The sequence below is a fragment of the Rousettus aegyptiacus genome, unplaced genomic scaffold (assembly GCF_014176215.1).
Source record: "Rousettus aegyptiacus isolate mRouAeg1 unplaced genomic scaffold, mRouAeg1.p scaffold_m13_p_3, whole genome shotgun sequence".
NCBI lineage: Eukaryota > Metazoa > Chordata > Mammalia > Chiroptera > Pteropodidae > Rousettus > Rousettus aegyptiacus.
In genome coordinates this window covers 61,598,296-61,614,498 of record NW_023416306.1, presented here as the reverse complement: position 1 = coordinate 61,614,498, position 16,203 = coordinate 61,598,296, and the positions used below count along the sequence as shown (strand labels likewise).

At 35.2% G+C, this 16,203-nt stretch overlaps 1 protein-coding gene across 4 annotated transcripts in view; it reads right to left on the bottom strand.

Moving 5' to 3' along the window:
* The window catches only part of FOCAD (focadhesin), a 247,973-nt gene that overhangs the window by 84,078 nt on the left and 147,692 nt on the right, over nt 1-16,203 (bottom strand). For 3 of the 4 annotated variants that reach the window (XM_016160422.2, XM_036217572.1, XM_036217574.1), the window contains 4 exons: nt 13,871-13,921; nt 13,086-13,169; nt 6,338-6,476; nt 2,536-2,721 (listed from right to left, as the gene is read on the bottom strand). In XM_016160422.2, coding sequence (XP_016015908.2) covers nt 2,536-2,721; nt 6,338-6,476; nt 13,086-13,169; nt 13,871-13,921 — 460 coding nt within the window. The remainder of the gene's footprint in view (nt 1-2,535; nt 2,722-6,337; nt 6,477-13,085; nt 13,170-13,870; nt 13,922-16,203) is intronic. The other variant, XM_036217571.1, reaches the window with a different exon arrangement.

The following is a 16,203-nucleotide window of genomic DNA, read 5'->3' as shown; positions in this document are numbered from 1 at the left end:
CCTGATCTCATAAAGATGGTTCTTTTTTTTTTTTTCTTTTCTATTCTCTGTTAGAATTTATGAAAGATCATTATTTCTCCCTTAAATTTTGGGAAGAATTCACCAAGGAAGGCATCTACACCTAGAGTTTTCTTTATGGGAAGGTTCTTATAGATTCAATTTCTTTAATACATGTCGAACTATTGATATGACCTATTTATCCTTCTGTTAGTTTTGCAAGGTTTCATATTTGATGAATTTCTATACCTCATCCAAACCATGAATTTATTGGCTAAAGTGTTTTATTAATACTTTTATCATCTTTTTGATTGCTATAGGGTCTGAAGTGGTATCTCTTTGCTATTCCTGATATCTATATTTCTCTATTTTATAGTCCATACTTACAATTGCTTTATCATTTTGTTAAACTTTTCAAAAAAATCAACTTTTGGCTCTGCTGATTTTCTTTGTTTTCTATTGTACTAATTTTTGATATCTTTATTATTCCTTCCTTTATCCTTTCATTAAGTTTAATTTGCTTTTTTCCCCAAGCTTCTTGAGATGAAAGCTTAAGTCATGATTGCTTTCCTTTTTTCTTTTCTAATACTTGCACTGAAGGTGTAAATTTTTTTCTAACACTGTTTTAGCTAAATCCCATAAATCATGCTTATTTTCATTATCATTCATCAAAATATTTTCTGATTTCTATCTTAATTTAAACTATCTTAGTTTAATCTAAGGATTATTTATATTTTTCAATTCTGGGGATATTTTAGTTATCTTTTTGTTACTTATTTTTAGCTTAATCCCATTGTTGTCAGAGACGGACTTTAAATGACTTCAATATTTTGAAATGTGTTGAAGTTTATGGTTTGTCTTATGGTTATTTTGGTAAGTTTCCCATGTACAGTTAAAAAGCATAGGAATTCTATCATTGTAAGGTACAATGTTCTATATATTCATTAACTAAATTTTATTCACAACATTGTTTAGATATTTTATAAACTTATTGTTTTGTGTGCTTGTTCATCAAGCTATTGAAAAAGATGTTAAAAGTTTCTCCCTCTCATTGTGGTGGTCTATTTCATCTTTTACTTCTGCTAATTTTTGTCGTATATTTTGAAGCTATGTTATTTTGTGTGCACTGATTAGAACAGTGCTATTTTTCTCAAAAGAGTGACTTCTTTAGCAACATGAAATGTTCCATGTCAGGGACTGAACTGAGTTAGGCTTAATTATAGCTTTAGTAAATCTCGGTCTGCCTCTGGTTCAACCCTGTTACCAGCACATGCCTCCCCCAGGATTTTCAACTGACAGCCTAATTGGTCTTTGACTCCTCAATATGGAATAATAATGGAAGATCCAGATCTGTCCTCAGAGGTTTTCAGCCTACCTCTTTAACTCTCCCATCTCATAGAGTTCCAAATTTCGGTAAATATCTTAAGAGAAAAATGGGTGTGTTTAAGGTCCCTCAAGTCTCCCATTTTGTCACTCAGGTACCACACGAATGTCAAAATCTCTATTGATTTCTCTGCTTCCTGCATCAGCCTCTTGCTAAAGCTAAGCCTGAATTTTAGCCTCTAGCTGAGGCTGGAATTAGTAAACGCACCCATGTGAAAAGAGCTGTAGATCATCACTATCAATTTAGTACTCAATGTGCTTTGTTTTTAGACCCATTCTCTTAAGCACCACAAGACTGAAGGAGATTTCACTTTGCCTTATAGAAGCATCAGCCCAGTCCTTTTTAACTTTCAGTATAAACTCAAAATTCAACCAATATCTCATGAGGAAAATCTCCAATTGGCTCCTATATTAGTCAGAGTCTTCAGAGAAACAGAACCAATAGGAGATATATATCTCTTAGCTGAAGACCCAGGAAAGCCAATGGTATAATTCAGTTTGAGTTTGAAAGCCCGAGAACTGGGAGTATCAAGGTCCAGAGGCAGGAGAAGAGGGATGTCTCAGTTCAAGCAAAGAGAACAAATTCACCCTTCCTTTGTCTTTTTGTTCTATTCAAGCCCTCAAAAGATTGGATGTTGCCCACCCGCATCCATGAGGGGGATCTTCTTTACTCGGTCTACTGATTCAAATGCTAACCTCTTCTGGACACCCACTGAAAGACACATCCAGGAGTAATGTTTTAGCAGCTAATCATCTCTTAGCCCAATGAAGTTAACACATAAAATTAACCATCACATCACCCTAGTCCCATGGAACCACTGAAACTATCGTTGCTTTCTCTATTCTACAACAGGCTACTACCTAGCCAACCCCTAATCCTAGTCCAGAATCAGAATCAGTGTCTTTTCCCTACAGGGCCAGGAACAGTCCTAAAATGTCCTCCCATTCTGGAATTTTAGCCTAGCTATTCATCATCTTTGCTTCTACAGTTCTCTGATGCCTTTACAATGGGATTTACTTTTTTTTGTCATTTATCCAGCTGTGTCTAGATGTTAGCTGCTGCTAACCCTGCCATAACCTATTCCATCCTACTTGGAAATGGAAGTTAAAACATAATACTAAACACCTATACTTTGATATATGTACTATGCTCACCTGCAAGGCCAGGTTTCAAACCTGGCTGCTTGTTTGTTTCATACATTTTCAATATAAAATTGGGAATTCCTGCTACAGTCTTTCCTTGGTCTGAGCGGGTACCTCCTTTTAATGCAGAGTGATATACGCCACGGGGCATGTTTACCATTTCTTGCTTCACAAGTGATGTAAAAAATTCCTCCAAAGCTGAAAGAGATAAAAGAAGAACAAAAGTAAATACAGTATGCTAGAAGAGAAACATTCACTCTTAACTCTCTCTCTCTTTCTCTCTCTCTCTCTCACACACACACACACACACACGCACACATACACACACACACACCTTAGCCTATTTCATGTCAAACTTCACAAAGTAAAAAACTCTTGATTTTCATCCCTCTTTCAGTCTTCCCCAAGTCAGAACATGACATCTAGCTACTCAAGGTTAAATATTTAGTCATTCTTAATTTTCCTCTTTCCCATACTCCTTATATGGACTCCATCAGCAATTCCTTCTAAATCTACCTTCAAAATATATCCCAAATACATCCATTTCTCTCCATTTTCACTTTACTAGCCAAGTCATTATCTCCTTGCTTTATCATCTGGACTAATTTACAAGCTAGTTTCCTCATTTCTCCTCCTCATGGTCACCCCTACAAACCATTCTCTACCCAGAAGCCAGAATTTTATATCATTCCCCTCCCTAACATCTTCCAAAAGATGTTCACTATACAAAGAATAACATCAACACTTCTGGCAATGATCAAGGCTTTGTACAATCTGGTCCCCAACTCTCTCTCTAACTTCATCTCTAATCACCTGCGCTTCTTGTTAGCTATGTTAAAGGCACACTTTCATGTGGCCTTTTTCCCATTCCTCAATAACACAAAGTTCATAACTAAGCCAGGGCCACTGCACTTGCTATTCCTTCCACCTTGCACACATTAGTCCCAGATTTCCATTTGAATGTCTCCTTCTTGTCATTTAGGTATTTTCAGAGTGGGCTTTTATTACTAGCGGTCTGTAGCAATATCAGTACAATTATTAAAAAGCAACGTATTAGTTCATTATTTATTTGCTTATCTTCTTTCTAATTAATCTCAAGATCTTTATTGCTTGACATTTTTAATTATAAGGTAACACTGAAATGTGGGATCAGGAGATAAAAGAATACCCAAACAAAATACTTGATAAGACTACAGGGTTATATTCAAGTGTTATTTTCCTAAGGACCACTAGAGGTTGCCCAATGCAGAAACAAAAACAACAAAAAACATTAAAACCAAACAAATATAGAAAAGAAATAAAGGAATCACTGCATGCGCCTCTTATTATAGGACCAAAAAGGAAGGATCCACCTAACTAAATTGGAATTTCATTTTGAAGAGCTCTAAAAGTCTTCTTTAAATGATCATGATAAAATTAAAGGCAATAAGCGCTCACTGGGGGCATCTATTATCTGTCATTCTTATATAGAAGCTTCATAAATGCACCCAAGCTTTTCCATTTAAAGTCCAAGAGAACACTTGTGTGGGATGCTCTCCATTTGCACCTCCAGATCCACCCTCTACCCTCTCAACCCTGCTCTGTGTTCCAGAAAAATAATTTTCACAATTGCATCAACAGGCTCCCTTGTCCTCTGGCAACAGGATCCCTTGTCCTCTGGCTTCATCCAATAGACACTGGCAAGAGGTCAGACAGTGGAATAGAGTAAGGTTAGGGCATGTATTCTCCAGACAACCACCTGCAGGATTGCCATAGGGTGCTTGCAACCCTCTTATGAAAGCCCTGGCTCCCCTTAGGCCACCCTATTTATGACACAGATGCTCTTATTCTCCTAACTGCTGCATCCCCTTACCTCTTCAGGTTGAGGAACATTAACCAATCTGGGATGATTCATCACAGATTATAAATTTCCTTTAACCTTAACAACATAACTATAAATATTCTCTTTATTAAATTCTCAGATATTCTATCTGAATGTGCCTTTCCTCCCAAGACCCTAATCAATACATCATCTAAATGAAAGAGATGAGGAACATTCAATTGCAGGTCATATACTTCAATAACTGCATTCACATGCACATGTATGACTGCTTCAAGTCGAATATGAGTATAGACTTTTCATAATATAGCTAGAATCATCTGTTTGTGAGGACAGAGGAGGTATAATGAAAGAAGGTAATTTCACGTTTTCTCAGAAGGTGTCCTATTGTGGCAAAAGATGATATATTTCAAGAGATAAGAACACATCTGCACATAGTCGTACCCGTGAATTGAAACTTGTCTACTTGTCAAGCTATTCAGAGAACTAAGGATTCTCAAATAACTCCGGCCCTGAGAATAGTTTAAAGGAGGGTAAGACACCATGAGTGCAACTGATATATAGAGCACCATCTTCCCCAGCCACTAAGCTAGCAAGTAGGACTTTTTCCCCTTTGTCTTTGAGGCTTGCCCTAGTCTCTTCCTTCCAGATAACCAGGTGAGAATTTGAAAAGAGCTGAAAATGTGTAGGACACAGCATTAGAAACAAATTTTTAAAACAATTCAAATGTGCTTCAACAGGTGAGTGGACAAAATAACTGGTACATCTTACAATGAAATACTACTCAGTAATAAAAAATAAGAATTCATACAGACAACCTTTTGGATGGGTTCAAAGACATTATGCTGACTGGAAAAAAAAAAATGAATCCCCCAAATTTATATACTGTATGAAAAAAGAAAAAAAAACCTAGTAAAATCCAAATGGATCTATAGTTAACAGTATTGTACCCATGTGAATTTCTTGGTTTTAATAATGAACTAAGGTTATGTGAGATGTCACCGATGGGAGCAATGGGGTAAAAGTACACAGACACTCTCTAAACTGCTTCTGCAACATCTTATAAGTCTAAATAAAAAAAAAAAATTAAATCAATACCAGTAACACTCCTGTTTAAAATAATGCAAATTACTAGATTTACTTTATCGCTGCTTTTGTGTTTACTTGAAAGGAAATAAGAGGAGAAAAGTGCCAGGATTCATTTACATTCAGTGCAATCCGGTTTTCTGCCTATTGTACTTTGAGATCTAATATATGTCACTGTCCTGAACCTTTTAAGGTAAACATTCCTAAGGTTGGTACTTTTTCCTAGTTCATTTTTGAGTTCTCCAGTAATTCCTGTAAAAGCGAGGCACAGAAAAATGAAGAAATTTGCCCACGGTGACATGGTCTGCCAGGAACAGATAGTACCTAGACCACCCATTTGACTCCTACTGAATTTTATCATACAGATACAGTTGTTGCTCTCAAATTCTCCCTTCTTTCTCAGGGAAAGCCACCGATAACATCAAGTACAAATCACATAGTGGAGCCAGTTAAGAGCCGCCACAGCACTGCACAGACTGGGAGGACAGAAACCACAGCATGCCAGTGTATTCCCCCTCCTCCTCTTTGTCATACCACAAGCCTGGGGTGAAGGACTCACCTAAGGGGAAACAATGTCATTTAAAAAGCTCAAGAGGAGCTTTTTAAGACAATGAAAATTTGTCTCACAGAATAAATTTAGCATTTGAAATGAATTTTGGTTTTTCAGTAAAAATGATTATTTAAACTAATTTTCCAGTTCAATTTTATTCGAGTCTAACATATTCAGTATATTTTGATACCATACTACCTCAAGCATTCCCTAGAGAACAGATGGATACATTCTGCATTTCAAATAGAAAATAAGTACGTAAGATTAAAGCTGTAATATGTATATATCACAATGGAACACAATCAGCTAGGTAAGATCACTGAAAAATGCTAGCTCCCCTGCTACTAAATAGGAGTCACCTGGTAAAACCAAAGGAGCAGTGAGTGACAACAGTTTGAGATAACAAGAACCAGGAACTGAAAGATCCATATTCTTTTCATCGCCCTCATCATCTTCATCTTCATCTAGCTCATCAGGAATATGGATTTCTGGTCTTATCTGTAATAACAGAGAGGGAGATACTAAAACATTATGTAAAATCTTTTCTTTGTCCTTTTTATGTCAAGGTTTAAAAATCAAGTTAAACTCATTGCTCTTTACATCAAAAGACAAAATTAATTTTAAAAATTCCATTCATTTTCAGATTAACTAAATGTTAACCTCTAGTCATCTTATTAGATATAACCCCAGATCCATGTAAAGAATTAATGGTAATATAGTAAGAAAACCATCATAAAACAATGTAAGCAATGATTATTACAGAAAATTAGTAAAATTTTATACCATCAAACGATAAAATGCGAACACTGATACATTCAATATATTAGATTTCCATGTTTACAATTAAATATTTGCCTTGTCTGAATACATTTTTTAAAAAAATTTGTACTTCTAGTCATATGTCTATGACAAAGCTTAAAATCTTCCAGTAGAATATATAGTAGAAATCAGGAAAGGACAGAATGCTTTACCTGATTTTTTTTTTTTTTTTGAGATTTGGCAATTTGTTGCTATAGAATATAATAACACTAAAATCTGTAATTGGTAGCTATACTTTATTGTGTCTGATTTACAATTTGAAGATCTTGTGGTTCCTCTGTGATTAGTTAGGTTTGTTTGAACCAAAAATAAAAAATGTAAAAAGATCACCGCTATTATAGTTTCCACAAATATAATGTCAAACAATTAATTAAATTTTTAATACTTTCAATGATATACCATCATAATGCCCGCATGGAGATAATTAAGCATTAGGGGAGGAAATCAAAATATATAAAAGTGGTTGCTATAACCATAAAGTGCCAGAACCCAGTCATTACCATTAGCCTGTCTCCCAGAGTTATTTTTAGAAATAATTAACAATTCCTGCAGACGGCCTTCTTCATAGGTCCCCAAAGCACTGTTCCATTTAGGAACTGCACTGAGTCAGGATTCTTGCAGGGGGATTTAAAAAAAAAAAAAAAAAGAGTAAATGCTTTTCTTAAGTATAATAACCTCAAATCCAATGAAGCTTTTCAACCATAACTAGTGTTCTCTTCAATAGTAAGTGAAAGCAACCTGACTACCTGAGCACTTTCTAAGATTTAATTCTGATTCAGTATTGAGTACCTAATTCTCAGAGGACTGAGCCAGCCATAATTAGAGATAACAATAATGTAAGCTCCACACAGGGCATGATGGCATGTGTTGATATCAGTGCATACCAGGGAAACCCTGGCATGTTTGCAAACCTCTTGGTTCTCACAAGCGGGCTTTTCCAAGTGTCTCTGGTTTGCATACATACAAGGCAGTTGCCAGGTTTAGTATCATCAGGTGTAATCTTAGAGACTAACCAGTCCTACTTGTCTAAAAGGTTTCAAAATAGGAGTTGGTTCTGGGTCCATTTGCTTTGTTTCCTGACTTTTTACACATCATAGTATAAATTGAAAATAATATTTGAAAAGCATACTGGGGAGACAGACAACAATACCTACAGCTGGAGACTACGTGTACACCAGAAACACTTTACCATACCAGTCCATCGAAGCACTGGGAAGCTCTCATATATATAATATTTGCAACTGAAAGGAGACTTGGGAGGAGAGGGCAGAGATAAACAATTAAGTTAATACAAAAACTTAGAGGGATGGTGAGGATGTGGGAAAATCAGAACCCTTATATCCTGCCGGTGTGAATGTAAACCATTGCAGCCCTTTGAAAAACAGTTTGGCAATTTCTCAAGAAGTTAAATGCTGTTATCGTATAACCCAGTAATTCCACTTTTAGGTATATAACTGAGAGAAATAAAAATATATAATCACACAAGAACTTGCACACAAATATTCATGAATGTGAATGCATTATTCATAATAGTTAAAAAAATGAAAGCAATTCAAATGCTTATCAACCAATGGATACAAAAATGAAATGTGGTGTAACTGTATAAGGGAATATTATTCTGTAATAAAAAAGTATGAAGTACAGATACATACTAAACATGAATGAACCTTGAAAACATTATGCTAAGTGAAAGAAGTCACAAAAGACCACATACTATATGATTTCGTTATAGGAAAGGATCAGGCAAGGCAAATTTATAGAGACAGAAAGTAGATTAATGGTTGCTTAGGGCTGGGAAAGGGTAATGGGAATTGACTGCTGATAAAACATTCTAAAATTAGATTGTGGTTGCACTGTGATTAGTTGCACAATACTTTGAATATACTAAAACCACTGAATTGTAAGTTTTAAATGGGTGAATTACATGAAATATGAATTATGTCTCAATAAAGCTGTTTGAAAAGGAAGAAAGGAGGAAAAAAGGGACAGAGGGAGGAAAGGAGGAAGGAAGTAAGGCTGTAAGAAAGGCAAAGAGGAAAGGGGAAAAGGGAAACAGGGATTAGAGGTGTTAGCAGCACAAGCAGAAGAGTAAGAAGCAGAAAGGGAAGGCACCACCACCTTCATATTAGCTGGTGTATTAATCATGCCAAATGATCGAATGCTTCCAATTCCAGAATTATTTAGTATGAAAGGGAGACAATTATTTTTTCACACATTTTAGCCTATCCAGTTTTTATGCTTAGTCAATCTAAATTACTTAAAATGAGTCACAACACCTAGGCCATCATCAGTATTTCTGAGAGCCACTGTAGAAAGACCTACTAGGTTGAGAATAAAAAAAAATCTAATCCACTCCTCCATCTTAAAGTGTCTAATTTCACAATCACATAACTGAATGCCTATATTAATTTATCTGCTATATATTTAACAAACTACAGATGCACTGTAATTTAAGCATAGATGACACACTCTGCTAACTTATAATGGTATAATTACTCCTTCAATTTTGTTTCTTCAAAGGTGAGTTGATTCTCCTGAACAAATTAGCACTTATTGTTAGACCTTGGTGCCACACATTTCTGTTCTCTGCTCATCTCTTAAAAAATTGATTGTTCCCTATGCTAGCTCCAGTCTTTTCTCTTGTTTTGTGTACAACTAAATATGATCAATGTGTACAATGAGTACAGCTAAAGAAAATCAAGAGATCTCGTATAAAAAAAATACCAACTAAAATTATATAATTTTGGCAATTATATTACATTAGCTCCTGAAAGACCCAGGAAAACCACACATATAATTAAAACACATGCGTGAATACATATAACCATGCCCTTCCAATTACAGCTAAGCTTTGTTGAAGAAACTTAAAAAGCCAAATATAAAATGATAAACTACTTTAAAAATCTGCTTCCAATTGAGTATTGGAAAACTTATCATACAAAATGCCTCACTATGGGTTCTGATCCAGATAACCTTTCAACCACCTTTGTATGTATGTGACCTATGGAAATCCAGGAGTTTGTATATAAACAAGATTTTATTTGGAACATGTCAAGTATGTGCATAAATTCATTTAAAAAGAGAAACAGCTTCTGATGAATGCAGTGACATTCACTTAAATCAAAGCCAAATAGGTTATACCATATTAATACCAACTCAGCATGCATAATGATTTCTTTATATTACTCACTTCTAAAATTAACTCTGGAGATCAACAACATAATTTATCTTAAATCCCTATAATAAAAATTTAATTTTTAAACAGCTGAATAAGTCAGAGAGGAGTCAATCTTCTATCTAAATGTTTATCCATTATTGATTGTTTTACCAGAAAAGCAATCCTCTACAGTTTTTTTTCTTTTTTTGGTTTGGCATGTTTTGTTTGTTTGTTTGTTTTGTTTTTTGGTGAGGGGGGAGAGCACAAGAGATAAGGCAGAGGAGAAGGATAAATAGCTTGAAAGAACAAAGAAATATTAACTTGAAGTGAGAAAACATTTTTGTCTCTTTTTTAACATTAGAATTAACAGGTCCTCAAAGAAGCCCCTGAACTTTTTTGACCAACTTTAGATGTTTAGATGTAGGCCAACTTTGCATGTTTCAAGTGATTAACAATATTTTTACAAACCAACAAAACATATGGATTTATCCAACATTCCTAGCTCATAAGATGGCCTAGCACTTAGTACATGTCGAATAAGTGATAATTAAATCAATGCATGTCTTGAGTGTCTCTCATCAATAATCTCACATAGCTTTCTAATAACAAACCAATAACAAGAAAGACGAGTTCACAAATTTGGTATTCAAATTCCTAACTTACATGGTAGCTCTTTTAGTGCTACTTTTAATGACATTTTCCCTTACCTTAGATGTAATGTCTTATTCAACCCTCACTCTTTTTTTTTTTTTTTTGATGTCTGCTACTCCTCTAACACCTTTTGTCTACCAGCCTGTTAGCTTTCAACAAGTTTCACTGTTTTAAATTGATGTATCAATCAACGAGAAATTTTTCTTTAGTGAATCCAAAGAAGGATAGTGCTTACAAAAGTAGCTGCATTATAATCCACAAATGGAGTCAGTTAGTAGGGATGCATTGTATCTTTTAAAAATTTTTCTGCTTGGAATTCATACTGTGCTCATTTAGAGGTTATTTCACAAGTTTCCACAAGCAGAAAGAAAGAATGTGGGTGTACTCTCATGGAAAAGGTGTATAGGTAACCTTCAGTTTTGTGAGTAAATGAAATTGCCCTTGGTGTCCTTAATTTTTATATTGTAGAAGTCCATACCTGTCAGGGACTTTTGGAACAACTGAAAATAAGCTTTTACAAAAAATGAGCCTCAGTTTCAGATCACTGTCATAATCTACAAAACAGAGGGGTGGTGGGGAGGGAGCTGACGTGGTTGTCTCCTTAGTCTTTGAAGACTTTGGGGACTTGTCTGGGATATGAACACTGACCACTTTCCGGACTTTCAGTCTTTAGGTATTCAAACATCCAAAATGAAAGTCAGTAATCAATAAAAAGAAGAAGAATGCATGGTGCAGTCTTGGAAACAGTGATTATCTTTGAGGAGGCAGGATCTATATCAAAAGTGGATATCAGACTCCTTTTAAATCACTTTTGTTTCCTCACCTTAGTCTAGCTGAGAATATCCACAATAGTGAACCACTACTCTTGGGTGGGAGGGCAGAAGAAAATGTTGAAAAGCATGGCTAAAATACTCTGATGGTGAAAAACCCAAGTATGCACAGAAACCTCAATTTAGAGTCACTAACTTTTATGTCAGAAGGTATACAGAGCTACTTATGACTATTCGAGAATCAGAGAATATAGAGAGTTAGCTTAAGAAAATATCTAATAGTCACTGAGTAGAGCACTTATCTGAATATAAATTCCAACAAACATAATCAGAAGCTGGATATAACCCTAAAGTAGGAAAAAAATATAAACATAACAACATTTAAAAAGGGAGAGACTAAATAGTCAACAGTATGTTAAAGCTGTTTAATAAAAGCTGTTATTCCAGCTGGGATATTTCAAGAATAATAGCTAAAAATAAAGGTTATTATGCTGTGACCTAAGTTAGCAATTGCTTATCAAAATTAATAGAGGTATCTTCCCAGATGCTGCAACTAATCTACTGGTAAGAATTTGCACACCAAATTTACACGTGACTTTGGGTATAGCTAGTCACCACAGTGTAGTCTGCAGTCTCATTTTTTTTAATTTTATGAGTCATAGACCACTTTTTCTTAAGCCTTCCCATTTGTGATAACTGTGTGACAAGCCAACCAATCTGTTTTTGAGTCCCCAATAACATGAGAAATCCTGCCTTACTTAGGATCTGGCGTTACAAGAGCCTGTCCTTCAGTTTTCCTTCTGTGGTGGCTCCCACTCAATTCAATGAACAAAAGTTGCCTAGTTCTTATCGGTGTCTGATCTATAAACTCAATCTAGAAGAGTCATCCCATTTTAACACCTGAAGACGCCTAGAAAGTCATACTCAAACTTCTTGCCATTTGACCTCAAGGACAGATTCTGGGTAAAGTTACACATCACTTCTTCTAACACAATGTCTGCTTTACACTCTAAAGGCATTCAACAAAAATTTCTCTGCATTTGAATTAGTAGTAACATTGAAACAAGACACTTAACTCCAGGATATAACCTAATAATTTAAAGCTGGTTCTATTAGGTAGATACTAGAAAATGTATATTTTTAGTTTAGTGTAAATACTAAGATAATGTCACACTATGTGTTAACCCTTAAAAGATAGTGATACTTTCCTCATCAAGTTCTCTGGGGCTAACCTACACATCATTTCACACTAAACTAATAAATAGCAATTTTTTTCACATGGCATCTCAATTCTGTATCACAAAGATCTCTGGCTGCACAGGAAGCATAAACCTTAGTCTGTGCAGGCCGTGCTTGGATTAGAAGTCCAAGATGGCGCACTAACGTGCCTCCTATGGTGGCATAGATTTTCTGAAGTAAGCCATGGGCACAGGCATGCAGTCATACACTCAGTCACCTTAAGAGGATTTCATTTGCACCACAGGTGCCTTCCATCTGCTTCAAAGAGATTTAAATTCATTATCTGTGACTTCTAAGACCACTATAGACTTTTATAGATTAAACAGATAATATAAATTCTTATCTTTCATGGACATGTCTAGAGTTCCATATACATCAACCAGGTATGAATCTCCTAAGGGAGGGGCAATACAAATAAAGTTGTAAAACACAGTAGCAAAGAGAGATCAGTGAAAAAGCAGAAAGGCCTACCTCCTCAGGTAGATGAAGAATGGTGTGTTCTCCGGCACTAAAGTGTGCCAGAGATTTATATGCAGCATTCGCTATAACTGGGTCCTAGGTGGGGTAAAAGTAAAACAAAAGAAACAATTTTTATTAAACATCAACTCTGAAGGAAGAAAATCTTTCTTCACCAAACTCGAAGTTCTACTGTCAGTGCTTTGGAAGTGGTATTCAAACCTTGCTTACACTGTCCCAAAGCACTGGCCGGAGGTATCAGAAGTACTCAATTTTTATCCTAGTTTGGATACTAAACATAAAGTAACTCACAATCACTCAGGCCCCCATAAGGCAGTATGGTTTAGTGGAAGATGTATAAGGGTTTAGAGTGTGATAGGCCTAGAATTGGATTCTGATGCTCCAGAAACTAATGGGGAAAGTGAGCCTCTGGAATCTTTCACTCATGAGTTGAGTATAACATCACCAACATCCTTTTCTCTATACTCCTTGATTAGAAACAACATCTAAAAAATGGACTGGAGTTTTGCTTGTTTGACACATTTGTTGGTGATGGGCCTTGAAAAATAGGAGACAATGGCAACAAATATCAGCTTCACAAAGTAATAAGTATACTTAATGGTGTGAACATATTAACAAGCATAAATTGAGAATATTTAAAACCTAAATTTATTAATAGTCATAATTATTTTAAAATCAAGAAATTATTTCAAAGGAGTTATATTTTTCATTCTAAGAATCTTATTTGACAGTTCTTTGCAAGCTTGGTTCTGTTCTGCTGACACCCCTTATGATAGTACCTTGCTTTGAGTGTGGGTCCAGAGGAAGCTGAGGACTTGAACTTTAAAATTCTGAAACATCAACAAATATCAGAATAAAATTTTAAGGCGAAGATAAAATGAAGAATAAATAATCTAAAGTAGCAAATAGTGGAAATTAAATCACTTTAAAAATTATACCACGACTAATTGACTTGTTGTGTATTTACCTATCATTCATAAAATGAAAATACTCAGAAACAGACTCATCATTTAAACACATGGATAGTTTAAACATAATTAGATTATAAGATTATTAAATTTAGAAACCCAACTGTTTCTTATTGACCTCTCAAGTCCTAGTACAAATGTCACCCTTCTCTTTCACGCCACCGTTCCTGACCCCTTACCCTAAAGAGAGTTCTGTCTTCTCAAAGTGGCCATATGGCACGTGGTGTACTTTAGTATCTAGTATGCTTATCTGTGTGCATGTAGTTAACTCTCTACTAGGTTGTACATTCCTTAGGGCAGTGACTGGCTTTTTAATTTAAAGGCCTAGACACGAAGCCCAGAACATAAAGAATACAAAACCCAGTTCCTCAAATGGCAAATATTTAATGAATAATTGAGCAGAAAAGCCATTTATCTTCCAACACTCAATGTCTTCTTCATTTAAGCCACATCCAACTTCTTGCACTTCTAAATCATTTAAGGTTCTTCTATTTCTCTGCCTTCGCATACTCTATTCCCCAATTTCCAATGGGAAGCAATATTTTAGAAATTCTTCAGGATCCTAGTTCAATAACACCAACTAAATAAGGTTGTCTTAAATTCCTCCTAAGAATCCTGGTTACTTCCACCACCACACTCTCATAGCCCTTTGATTAATGGTACTCGACGAATATTATTACAGTTATTACTGCCTATGTCTACCCTCAGAGCTTTTGGAAGGCAGGGAATGACAATTTGATGTAATGGAAAAATAAAGGTTATAGAGATAGAAAGTCTCGGATTTAGACACCAGTTTTCAATTAGAAACTACAGTACTGGTCAAGTTATTTGTTTGGCATGTAGCAGATACTCAATAAATATTTGTGTAATGAATGGGTGGACCTTTTGAATCCTCAATTCTTCAGCTATAAAATGGAAAATACTACATTTCTATCAGATATTAGAGCTAATTGGTATAAAGAAACAAGAAGAGTACTAGAGTATAACAGATACTTTAAAATAGTATCTATTATTATTTATTAGTATATCTAAGGCCTAGTATAGTTTTAATAAACATATTTTGAATCATGAATAAATGTACCAACCACTTTGCAAAGCAACTCAGAAAATACACTAATTGAAACATGGGCTCTATTTTCAACAAGCTTATAATTTAATGAGGAAAATATGTGCGCCTATTTATATAAACCTGTAGTATAAAATAGAAATAAATATTCTTAGAAGAGTATAGATAAAAAAAAAACTTTGGCAGGAATAGACTCTTAGTTGAAGAAAAATTCTCAAAGGATGGAATGAGTTAAACCAATTCGTTACATCCTAAAACAGGTTTTAAAATTAGAGGTCAAAAAGAAAGTAATTCTAGACCACGAGAACATGAACAAAGGAAAAGAAATAGAAAAGTTTGGAGACAGATAAGGAAACTACAAGTAGTTCAGTTTTCCTGGAGTGCAAGAGGCAGAAAAGCAGAGTGAGGCCAGATCGTAAAGGCCTTGCTGATTAGATACAAAGGGGTTGAACTTCATTTTAGGCAAACACAAGGCCCTGAGGTGACTAGGGGATAGCAATGACATGTAAAATGCTTTGGAAAAATTACATTGAACTCTGGCTTAAATCCAAACAAACTCTAAGCAGTTAACAGAAAACAAATTATTTAAACACACACAGGGAAGGACAGATGGAGAAAGCAAAGAAAAGAGATGAGAGGGAGGAGATGGGGAGTAAGAAGCGGGGAGAGAGAGGGACACAGAAAGAGAGACGGAGAGAGGTCTCCCTCTACATTTCTTTACTTCTGCTTCCAAGTAGACTATGGTCACTGAAGGGAAGAAACAGATGAATGGAATGGCCCCAAAGCAGTCTATCTGAACAAAAGAGCAATAGTAATATTAATAGAAGCATGAAGAAAAACCAAAATAAAGTTACAGTGGAAAGAATGTAAAATCTGAAGAGGAAAAAACACCTAATCCAAAAGACAATTTACAGCTACTGGTGAGCAAACATAAGAAACTCATATACTTCATATATTAATCTGTAATAAAAGCTAAATAACTCAAAGTACCAGCAATACAATGTATATGAGTTCAGTCCTTGAAGACAGAAAATAAATATATACAACATGCCCTTTGGTTTTTAGTCTTAGCTTTTTT